Genomic DNA, 12085 nt, shown 5'->3' on the forward strand with positions numbered 1-12085 from the left:
AACGCGCATGAACATCAGTACCTATATATAAAGGCCACTGCGCCTTCAGTTTTGGCGGAAAATGCAATTTTGGCATTCATATTTTGAATTCATCAGATCAGCATTGAATCATTTTAGAAAAATTTGGGCCTCAAGGGCGAGTCAGCTGAAAGACTAGTTAAGAAAATCATAGCAGAGCCATGTTCTGAAAGTTTAACAGTCTCACTGGGATCCAATTTATTTATAGTCCATCATCCTGGTATGCGTGTCTGATGTATATGATTATTCGAGATCGTCACAATTCGTCACCTTCCTTGTATACATTCACCCTAGTGCCTGGGAAAGAATCAGTACACAGCTCAATTTCGAGACTGTAAGCTCACGCTTGCCCCTTTATCATAATCACTTTTTATATAGCTTTTCCAACTGCAGTGAGCTGCATATTTATTTATCTACTACCATTAAGTGCTTCAATTGCAGCACAGGGAATGCAGCAGCTGTATTTTCAAGCAGCGCAGTCATAGTGGTACTGACAAATATGGCCAATATAAAAAGAAGGTATAGAAAGAGACTCTGTAAGTGAATATCAGGCTACGTGACGCTACTCATCTCATGGATCGAGGGTATCTTTATATCCGTTGATGTCCATGTCATGGCAAGAGGTCTCCAAGGTCAATTCATTGACCAACCTCTTTCTTAGAAGTATCACAACTTGGGCAAGAGCATTAGGGCAAGCAAGATCCTGCTTTAACAACAGAGAGTATCTGTGGATTAGTGGCCCCACGTACTCTCGATCACAAATTTGAGATAATGTCACATTTTGAGAAGAGTTTGTTCTTGATTGGGGGCAAATGAGCTTCTGAGAGGTACCTATCATGTCAGGCCCCAAGCTCCTTGTCCATATTCAGAATACATTTGTTGCTGTAGGGAAAGGTACTTTTTCAAGGATCATAACAAGTATATGATAGTTTGCCGGTCTGAAAATTTTCAGTTCGATCAAGCTATGGGCAGCGATGGGTCTTTGTATTTTGAAGCTCCGCAAGAATGTCCCTCAGCCACATGAAATCTGTCCTGCCAATTGACAGCATTCGCTGGAAAGACATTTGCTATATCCTTAAAAGTGGCCAGAATGGTCATTTTCTGAAAGTTTGACTTTAAAAAATCAGGGCAGATTGACACATAAGCTCACATGTGCATCTGATTTGAAATGCTGTCTCCCGAGATTGACTGTTAGAACTTGTCATATGAATTACAGTCAGAGCTCGCCCATGGCTAGATTACGACCTCGGTGATTTAGCAATCAAGTTTCCGGGCCAGAGAATGACCGGGTCCAGATGAACATGGTTCCATATACTAGCAGTGCAGCGCTTTAAAGGTGTTTGCTCCACTTGTAGTTGGCCCAGCCCTCCGTAAATTGTTCTCGGCTACCTGGTGATGGTAGCTTCTGGTTTCGTTTCGGCACATGATAACTGATAATTCGAGAATGGATTGGCTTGGAAGATGCGAGTTGTTTAGCAGAGATATAAATCGTGGACACGACGTAAATTTCTGCGTAACGACCACGGACCTGGAAGGGATATAGGCATGCAGTGGAACGGCTTTTTGTGATACCTTGGGTATCCACGATGCGTGATGTTTGGCATCTAGGTGACTATATATTTCATAGATATGCGAAATTCCTGCCGAAAAGCCGAACACACCAATGATACCTGTCCCTAGAACAGCGGATGAGCAGTATAGAGGTCAGGGAGGAACTTAGGCTGCTGAGTTGTCTGCAAGTTAACATGAGTAATATGTTCACAGTTCACAAATAAATATTGTTTCACAATTGCGCTAAGTTTGCACCCATTGAGGTCCCATAACTCAGTTGGTTAGAGTGTGGTGCTAATAACGCCAAAGTCGAGGGTTCGACCCCCTCTGGGACCATGAAATCTAAGAATTTCTTTTTTGTCTTTTCAGTTGTTGAGAAGCTTTTTGGCAAACCTAAGGCTGCTTGCTGTGAGACCTCTCTTCACTCCAGGCAGCCAGCCAGCCAGGAGTGCTCTCGACCAATGGTGGGAAGAACGCTGACGGGCACGTTTCCTGTCGAGCAAGTCAGATATGTGCCGCTAGCAGCCACCATTGCACCATTCCAAAGTCAAAAATCCGAGTAAACTTGCCAGGGGCTCTGTACAGGAACTCCGTATATCGCTGCATATAATTGCGCCAGACGCCAGGCGCCCTTCCACGCGCCGGGGCATGTGGGCAATGCGCAGTCCACCCAGCTCCGTGCGGAGCGAGGTACGAAGAACAGGAGGGAAGAGGAGGTCGTTCGAGAGAGATAGATTAAGCAAGGTCCTCTCCCTTTCCACAAACCGCTTCCGATCCCGCTTAGACTTACCGCAGTAGTTAAGTGAGGACAGATGATACGAGACGGTTGCTGCGTCTCAGGCCGACGCTCCAGCGCGATGAGTGGGGCTTCCGTGCAGCCTAAGACGGAGGCGTCGGAGCAACCACCATAAGCCCAACGGGAGGTTCGAGCCCGCCCGCCGCCGCGTCAGGTGCCGGGCGTGCGACCACCACACGGCCGCAAGGTCGCAGCGCATCGACGCTCGCACGGCGGTTTGCTGGCGATCCCGGCGGCGATTCGCTGTGCGCAACCCTGCGCGCCACGGCCCCGTCACCTGACCGCCATGCTGTGTCGGGCGAGCGGCGCGCCGTGGTTGGCCTCGGGCGGGCAGCCTCAGCAGGGTGGCCAGCGGCATACCACCAGCTGGTGATGCTAGCAATCAGGACGTGCAGGGCCAAGTGCGCTCAGTGACACCAATCGGCGGGGGAGATGGAGCTCCCGTGCGGTGTTTCTTTTTCCGGCCTGTTTGGTCCGGAGCGTGCGAGGCGCCATTCCGTGGGATATAAAACCCGCCGCCCGCCCAGTGGACCCGTCCCTTGGCCCCCCGATCCTAGAGCTCTCAACAACATCCATCCAGACAGCCTCGAGTGTGGATTGTAAACCGAAGATTGCTTGTGCTCTAAACAGTGGTGGCTTTGTTGCTGGAAAGCACCACTGATCTCTGCTATTCCCGCTCCCCTTTAAGGATATTCCACGGGATATCATCATTGATGTTGCATTGCAACCTCTCCGCTCCTCTTGCCGTGGCATTTACTCTCTTTCTGAGACCTCCCAGTTCTAGTAGCAGTAGTAGTTTAAAACACTGCAGAACAGCACTTTCCTCTCCGCACCGCAGTCCGTGATTGCTGAAACAAGTCCACGAAAGCATTTGTGGAGAACGCCGGCATACCATGGCGATCGAGATCTGTCGTCTGACGCCCGAAGACATTCCCGGCGCGATAGAGTGCGTTCAACGGGCCTTCGAGGACGACCCCTATTTCTGCTGGGTGTTCGACCCTGCAAAGGTATGCGTTCTACCTAATAGTCCAGCTAACATAAAAACTTTTTTCTTAGCTGGCATTGGGAAAGGAGTGCTTCACTCCTACTCCATCTGACAATAAACTCAAGCTGACGTTTTTTGTCCCTTCGCGGCCGAGGTCTCCTCCGCCCGCGGCCAGATTCTTTCTGGACCATCATGTTAAATACATAGTTCTCCAAGGAAAGAAACTACGTCTCGCTGAGAAACCGCTGTCTCTGGGGTATCACCAACGGCTTGTTTTATGTTGCCAGGGAGAGACTTCCGGGGGTGAAAGACGACTCTGGCAAAGAGCAACCGGCCTCGTACCGCGTCGTTGGAGCGTCTATGTGGCTTCCACCCTACCCGCCGGGGCACAGTGGAACTTGGAATTCACGCTTCCAAGACTGGCTTCTCAGTCTTCGTCAACTCATGACAAATATCCAGTTCCAGGGCCACGGTGGCTTGCAGGTCCATCGATACTGGATCTGGAAGGACTCCCAGACGAAAGCAACGGAGAAGTTCTGGACCGATGCGCGCGGGTATTACCACTGCAATCTGGTTGCAGTTCTGCCGGAAATGCATGGCAAAGGGATAGGGAAAAAACTGATAAAGGTAGTCACTGATAAAGCTGACAAAGAAGGCATGAGGTGCTATCTGGAAAGCTCCAAGGCGGAGCCCAACATTGACATCTATAAGCGCATGGGGTTCAACCCCGTTGGAGATTTGGACTGTGACGACAATGGGACTGTCTGCAAGGTGAGCTCTGATATCTCCTTCGGTTTGGCATTGCTAACTCTCTGAAGCTATACTGCATGACCCGTGACCCCGCTCCATCAACGAACCACAAAGCAGAGTAGTTATCAACGCTTCGTCTCATACAGAGAGTACTACTCTTAGATAAGTTTTGTAGGTTTTCCTTCTCCTACTTTCTTAACTAGATAATTTTTCATGTTCTCGTTAAGAATGATTTCACTGACATATCTTATTTCTCAAACAGCCCCCGAACACCCGCCCACTTGATAATCGAGTAACCATGGCTATGATGCGAAGGCGCGTTTTTCTTACTGACATTGCACTCTTTCTTTCTTTTCTATTTACTTTTACCTTTTTTTTCCTCTTTTATTTTTGACAACTTTTAGGGTAGTTTTCTTCAACAGAGGTATCCGTGATGGCTGTTGAGTTCTGGGAGAGGTACGATGACGGCTCTCAGCAAACAATGGACGTATAGCTTTTTATCTAGAAAAACAATTTGGACGATTTATACATATTTAAATCCGGGAAAGCAACCCACCTGTCTTCCACAGTGATGTTACTGGCTGTTAGTAGCACTTTTCGTTCTTGGAGTATCCGCGATATATTCCTGGTATTTCAGAGAATGTCTCTAGGAATTTCTCTTAGGAGTATAATGTTTTTCCATTATTCTTGATAAATAATAATTGTTATCAATGGAAAAGCGTCATTCCGTCGAAGGCAATTCCTAGAGACAGGGGACAATACAGAGAAATTTCTGTATATAGGGCCCAGCTGAATATGTATATGCCCCATGCTCATAGAAGAGGTTGGAGCAAAGTTATGAAGATATTCTGTAGAATAGTAACATTGAAGTGGTAGCCCAGCAGACGCTGTGATTGTCTGGCCCCTGTTATTGCCAGCCTAACAGACTAAAAGCCTGTAGGGTAGATGAACTCGGTGCAAAGCCCGCTTTAGGAGACTGTAGAAGGAAAACAATCCCCTAGACCGGAATAAAATAGCTGATCTTCGCTCATTAACCTAGGTCCCATACCACACCTGATACATATTTCTTCATGGGAGCGAGCCAAGTCGAGGTCTTGCTTGCGTTGGCCTAGCTAAGACCGTCGAGCAGGGTAACAAGCCAAACATACGTAGCAGATGTTGGATTCGAGCCTTTCGCGCAGGTTGGCATAAACCTGGGTTTACTCGATAGAATTATAAATCAACTCAGCTCTGCGCAGAACGCCACTTTCGCGTAAAATATTCAAAAAAAAAGCTCGGGTTGCTTTTTTGTAGTTCACACCCGAGAACTCATGGATCTTTTTAAGATAAAAAGAGAAATGCATAGACTATGCACAGAATGCATGATTACCATGGTACTCCGTATTTTCGCCACAGAGAAAGAGTAGATTTTATGTCGATCTACACAACATATTCCCTTGGGGGTCAGAAGCTTGACTTCAATTTCTCTCTTTCTTCTTCCACAGGCCCTCCAGACATTCAAAGCCCCTGCCGGGACTGATGGCGAATGCGATATATCTGATGCAACAAATATCCCGTGCAGAGCGTACAAATGAGCCTGATTTGTGGCGGCCATCTTCTTGATCACCGACATTAAACATCTTATCGTTTTCAAGATCAAAGTTGCCGGCGTCAGATTAATAAGTACGGAGTAGGATCATCACCCCAGGTGTGTAAGGCAAAAATGGCAGGCGTCATCACTTGGCCAATACACCAGTTACGATCCACTAGATATTCGTAGAGGCAACTACGGTGTAGGCACGGACACATCAATCTTCGACAAGAACATTGCCACAGTAAAACCTGTGTCGAGGGCTCCAAAGTCATTACGAAGTCGTGGTTCCGACCAGTGGACTCCGTATTTTGTTCTTGTCCGCCCAGAAGCCATGGGTCTTGACTCAAAATTGATTCAAGCGGGATGATTAGTTATGCTAGAATAGTAAAGACCGCGAGCGTAGCTCCTGGTCTGTTCTTAATATGTGGGCGGAGTAGAGATTTCATGTCATTCCCTTGGTTCCCATCTTAGTAGCGAGACAGCCATCGACTGCACGTCCCCAAGAAGCACTCTTTGCGCTGACATCTAGGCTAGACAGCGGCCTTGGAGGACTTACGTGAAAAGAAACATCAATGTTGAGAACCAGGGAAGCTGTGTTTCATGTTGAACCCTGCCCGTGCTCAGTGAGAGGATCATCACGATCGATCTCACGAGCAGCGATTTGCCACGGCGCACACCCACCGGTCGCGTCGATGTCAGCAGCAGAGATTGCATCGTTCAGCTCCCTGGAGCACCACAAGCACAACCCTGAGCTGGCCTAAGAATAACAGCATTGTTAAGATCTCGCTTCTTGCAGCCTCAGCGGGCGCGGTAGTTAGTTGGGTTGAGACATCGCCAAGCCACTTAACGATGTTAAACAGAAGCCGATGTGAACTCTCTGGGATAGGTGCGACGGCAGCCCCCTAGTTTGGCGGGCGAGAACCAGTTCCTTCGCACTCGACAGGGGCGTCTGGAGCACCCCCGGAGCAGGAAGCCCCCCCCCTCAGACGGCGCAGCGCACGGCAGCCGTCCTGCGAGGGCCAGAAACACACCGATGGGAATGCTCGTGGACAGGCGGCGGTGCGTGGTCTCGCGTGTCGGCCTGGCATGCAGCTCCACAAACCCCAGAGTCTCCATCAGTCACGCATGGCGTGCAACGGTGATCTCCCGAGTTCCGGGTTCAGGACAGAGTTGGGTTGGCCACGGAGTGCGACCTCCGGCAAGCTAAGGATGATTTAGTTAAACACCGGATCCCTCCCGCCACGACTGGGGGTCGTTTTCAGCCTGTTTGTCTGCCGTTGTTTTCTTGCGCATTCAAAACTGTCCCTTTTCGCATTCTTTCCTGTTCCTTTCCAATGCAGCTGGTCTGTTCGCAATTATTCATCTGATCTGTGTTGCTGGTGTTTTTTTTTCCTTCTCCTTCTTTCGTTCGCCGTGGTGGTCTTGTGGACGTGGATGGGGATTCTGTCTGAGGTTTGGCGCTGGCAACCGATTTCTCGCACGGCAAAATGAGCTACAGGTCGCATCAACCCCATCTTGCTCGCCGTGAGGAATCCGTGTACATATTAGACCCGGGAGTATGGCCCAAACACGCCCAGATCGTGGCTCGGCGATCGGACGGCGCCCCGCGCGAGCAGAGGAGCTCGACGACCAGCGGCTTCTCGCCCGGGCTGCTGCAGCGACGTCGAGGTGGGAACGACAAAGAGGACAAGGTGGAGAAAAAGGACAAGCCAGACAAGCCAGACAAACCGGATAAGCCTGGCAAGGCAAAGGACGACGGTCAAGAAAAGGCCAGAGGCAACGCGAAGAACAAGCCCGCGGCAGACCCAAGCCCAGTGACGGCACAAGACGCCAGCGAGCCGGCCCTGCCCTTCGTCGTCCCGCCGCCGCAGCTGCCACCGCACGAGATCCCACCACCGCCGTCGCCGTCCACGCCGTCCACGCCCTCACCTTTTACTCCTACGACCCCAGGCTCCGCGAATCCATTTACCCTGCTCCCCATACAGACGGAGCCGCCCGAACCTTTCAGCTCCCGGCTACGCTTTGCTATCCCGGCCACCACTTCTAGCCCAACCCCCGAGCCATCCAGCCCCGTCACTGCTGTACGGACAGAAACAGTCGTCTCTAAGATCACACAAATTGCAACCCCCAGCACCACGTCTCGCGATAGGGCAACGGATCCGCCTCTTTTGATCGCTCCAACCCCATCTCCCACCACCGCTCCCGCCAAAAACGGCTTTCTGCAAGACTCTGGCAGGGTGGCGGGTTTAGCCGTTGGAATCACCAGTAAGGGCCCTCGCAAGTCGAATTTCTTTGCACGTCTCTAACATGCTCTCTTTTAGTTGCCTCTCTTATCCTCTTTACCGTGGTTGGCTGGTTAATTGTAATATTTATACGACGCCGTCGGGATAGAGAGGCAGATGAGTCCTTCCGGGATGAGCTGAATCTCCATGAAAAAGGCTCAAATCGATCCGCCGGCCCTTCTGGGGGTTATGAATGGGACCCAGAGTCTACGTTTGCCCCACCGTTCGTCAAGCGGCGATCAAACCGCCATTTGAGGACGGAATCGTCCGCTTCTTCAGTAATCCATAAAATATGGCACCACGCCCGCAAAACGTCTCAGGGAGGTCTGGCCTTATCTGAAATATTGCGACGGAAACCTTTACCCATTCCCCCGGACAACAGCTCCCAAGTCTCGTTGACGAAAGAAGCCGCCGATGATGACCATTTGCCGGACATGCCGGAAAAGGCGCATGCAACGACCATCAGCACCAGGTCATCTGGCGCCCTATGTGTAGATATACCGGCGCCAGCCCTGCGGGATAACACGCCGCAGGATGCCCCGGCCCGTCCCCAGAGAGTCGCTCGCAAGAGTCTCTCCAAACTGTCATGGTCTACCCCAACCACCAAAACCACATCCCTGGCATCCATGTCTCACACCCAGCGACTCCCTTCATTAGCAAGCAACTACGCCGGGACCGTATTTTCGGAAGACAGCGAAGCTCCCCGATTCCGCACTACCTCAAGCTGGGTTCTACACCAACAAAAGAATTTAAAACGAAACTTGGTAGACCTGGGACATCCACCCTCGCCGACCGTTGTTCCCGGCTCCCCTACTTTTAGAAGCAGTACCCTGAAAGAGGACGACAGTGATAGAAAGAGGCTTTCGTCTAAAACTCTTGGCTAAGAGGGCATTTGAATCGCCTACTATAATACGGCCCCTTCGCCTAACACAGAATCTTTCTTGCTGCTGAGAATGACGCTATGGTATAATACTAAAAATTGCCGGACATACACGATGTTTGCCCAAAGATGAGAAATATGATTTGATACTTTCGATTCCCACAATTGCCACTCAATCTTTTTGTTTTCTTCTTTTTCTTTCTTGTGGCGTGTTCTGGCCTAATTTCAACCCCCTGCTTCTATTCACCTTCTTTTTGCCCCAATATCATTTTGTTTACTGGATCCCCAGATCTTACTACACTCGTTAATGGGATAATAGAGTTCTTTACCCCCTGATGTTTATATAGTTGCTAGTTATGTGGGTCAGGAACCCGAACGCCTACCAAGGCCAGAACATACTTGTCGTGGCCTGTACATACATCAACCAAATTCAATCTTTCCCCGAAATAAACGTCTTGCAACTATTTTTAAGCCCTGCATTTTAAGCAAATTGCGTAATATCCGCTGTACACTATAGATAGAAACCGGCGAACTAATCCACGATGCTAACTAGCCAACTAACTAACTAGATCAGCTACCCCAGTTTCTGACTGTTGCATACGCCTTGGCCGGGATCGCTCGCCCAGAGAGCCGGTCTCGAGCGCCGATTCTTCCTCCCTTCATCCTCCGCGTATCAACGTCAAAGCAAGCATGCTTCGTCATCGTCCCGTTCTTACACAGCGGCCAGACCTCCTTACTCTCCATATCACAGAATAAACCGTCGCTCAGGGATACCAGGTCCGGCCCCGCCGACGTCTGGCTCTTGCACAGCTGCACCGCTTTGTGCGCTGGCCAACCGCTCACTATCAGAACGTCCCTCAGGAATTTCGAGCGAAGTTTTTGCTCGCGTGGCGTAATCGGAACGGCCCGTGGCATAATGTGATAGTTGTCGCGTTTTCTCCAGGGCTTCCGTAACGTACCGGCCAGCTTCCCTCCCACCAGGACTTTCCGAATATCTTTGTCGGTGCCGTCAGGCAGATACTCCAGAGGAGGATCAAAGACATAGATGTCGTCCTCGGTTTTCATATCTTTATACATGTGGAATCTCGGCCTACTGCACATCGTTTCGGGATATTTGGTGTACTGTCGCTGCCGCCCGATTTCCCGGACGTCAAAATCGATGATATGCATTCCGAAACCCTGAAATCGGAGGCCCAGAGACCGATCGCGGTCAATCCAGATGCACACCGGCTTAAACGACTGCCCCGTGGGACTGTTCCTGATGATCGTCTCGGAATAGTACCAGTCGGCGTTGCACTCCTTTCCAGCATCCCCGATCCAGGCAAAATTGTCCTCCAGCCACTTGACCACCATGAAAGCAATGCAAATCGCGTCGTTTCCGCCATTGGTGACTGCGACGTACTGCCCTAGGGCGCCGCCGAGGCCCTTGTAGTGCACTGCCAGGATATCAACGGGGCTTCCGTTTGAAATTATTTTTTTCCCTCCCCAAGCCTCGCCCAGTCGTTTACCATATACATCCCACGCAGCAACACCGGGCAGGTTCCCGCCAGCACTGCCTTCTTCCCTTATTGTGCCGAGGCCGATTCTGACGCTAGTGCCAGGTTCCTTGGGCGCCGGTGGGATATACCCTTCAATGCCCATTCCGAGGAACCCCAAGGCTAATATCCAGCCGACTGTGGCTCCAAAAGAAAGACCTCGAGGAGCGAGTTTTGCTGCAGATTCTACTGCAGCGAATGTTGCGTTCGTCTCGGCGAAGTACATCGGAATGCGGTTCCAGGGTGTATTTGACCAGCAGGTCAGTTATTCATGTATAGCTGCCTTTACTTTAGGGGGGGGGCACGATAACAATGCGCTCTCATCTGTAGAAACAGAGAGACTGCTATTCTAACAGACTTATAAGAGCAGTATTGTACAGTGAGTTAAAGGCCCCTCAGAAGGGCGGAGGGGGGAGTTAGTTCCCGCTGCAGCATACCGCCATTCCCCGGCGGCTCTGCTCACTACTCTACACCCCTTGAGTACTTCACGGATATTCGGGGCAACTCCCAAAAGGATAAAACGTTTCCCCTCCGTGTGTGACACCAACTTGTTGTCGATACCTGAAACGTTTCAGGGGGGAGCAAGAGAATATGAAACAGAGTATCCAACAAGCAAAAGAGCAGATGGAGCTAGGTTATTGAACCTAGTTCCTTCGACTGTGCCTGTGCCACCTGGGTGAATGCTGGCCTTCTCGTATCCAACGCCGATATCATAACTGACGTACAATCTGCGTTGGTGAGAATAGCCGAACCGCAGCCTGCTAGCGAAATGGATATGCTCGGATCTTATACCACAGACATATGTTTTGGCCATTTTATTTTTATAGTTACCTGCCTCTCAATATAACAGTTCCGGTTTATACCACAATGACAAACGGTAGATAGGGGACTGACTCCGTGTCAGCCCTTCTGATGATGCATATATTCACATATATGCCCTGTTAAACCTATTACTATCTCTTGAGATTCTCTTGCTCTGCTACTTTTTCTCTAGTTTTCCTTCTCTACATGCTGAGAGAAATGGCCCCCCACACACCTCTCCTTTCAATTTTAACCGTTCTGCTTGTAGCTACCAAGCATGCCAGCTCCCAGATCGCCGGCTGCAAAGACGTTTCCTGCCCCGTGGGTCATTTTAACTCGATGCATGAATGCAACATTGGAAACACCTCCCTTTCCAACGTAGGAGTTGCAACCGTTCACTCAAAGCTCAACCCGAAAGCAATATTCACTTGGACCTTTGGCATCGAGTGGATCAGCATTCCACTTAAGGGTAATTTCTTTAGCTTCAACCGCAATTATCTCTTCTCCAGCCCGTCGTCCCTAGACTTGACGGACGAGAAGTTGCCATTCGACGGATGTGCGCTGCTCTTCGAAGGCGTTGCGACCTTCTTGAGATTCTCGAATTCAGATGAAAAGACTTGGACGTGCCCCAGCTTGCTAGGCGATCAGTGTCTGAATGATTTGCTATCACAGGCGGTAACAGAATTGAAAGCAACCCACGGCAATCAGACCAAGTCTACATGTGAGGCGTTGGGCAATAAAATGCAGCATCAGCATGCACCATCTTCGTGTGCTCATGTATATAAAGGGCAGTGGGGCCGTGTCACTGCCAAAGGTGAGCATCTCCGCCATTCAAAAGACCCTATCGCAATACAACTAACCAGGATCACAGCACTAACCGGCCCGTCCAATTCATCGCGCGTACCAAAAGGCGA

The 12085-nt window shown here is 50.2% G+C and overlaps 3 protein-coding genes and 1 non-coding gene across 4 annotated transcripts; 3 read left to right on the plus strand and 1 right to left on the minus strand.

Annotated features, from left to right (window-relative positions):
- The first annotated feature begins 1831 nt into the window (after positions 1-1831).
- Positions 1832-1905, plus strand: LOZ57_000407. Its single transcript has one exon. It is a non-coding gene; the product is annotated as a tRNA-Ile (tRNA).
- Positions 1906-3258: 1353 nt separating this feature from the next.
- Positions 3259-4222, plus strand: LOZ57_000408 (uncharacterized protein; the record flags this gene model as incomplete). The annotated part of the gene is made up of 3 exons (XM_049249511.1): positions 3259-3372; positions 3558-4121; positions 4169-4222. The coding sequence occupies 3 exons, from the start codon at positions 3259-3261 to the stop codon at positions 4220-4222; spliced, it is 732 nt and encodes a 243-aa protein (XP_049111705.1).
- Positions 4223-7160: 2938 nt separating this feature from the next.
- On the plus strand, positions 7161-8839 carry LOZ57_000409 (uncharacterized protein; the record flags this gene model as incomplete). Its single annotated transcript, XM_049249512.1, has 2 exons — positions 7161-7938; positions 7995-8839. The coding sequence occupies 2 exons, from the start codon at positions 7161-7163 to the stop codon at positions 8837-8839; spliced, it is 1623 nt and encodes a 540-aa protein (XP_049111706.1).
- Positions 8840-9405: 566 nt separating this feature from the next.
- On the minus strand, positions 9406-10596 carry LOZ57_000410 (uncharacterized protein; the record flags this gene model as incomplete). Its single annotated transcript, XM_049249513.1, has 1 exon — positions 9406-10596. The coding sequence occupies one exon, from the start codon at positions 10594-10596 to the stop codon at positions 9406-9408; it is 1191 nt and encodes a 396-aa protein (XP_049111707.1).
- Positions 10597-12085: the final 1489 nt, after the last annotated feature.

This window comes from Ophidiomyces ophidiicola (assembly GCF_022830035.1).
Source record: "Ophidiomyces ophidiicola strain CBS 122913 chromosome Unknown scaffold_1, whole genome shotgun sequence".
Taxonomy (NCBI): Eukaryota; Fungi; Ascomycota; class Eurotiomycetes; order Onygenales; family Onygenaceae; genus Ophidiomyces; species Ophidiomyces ophidiicola.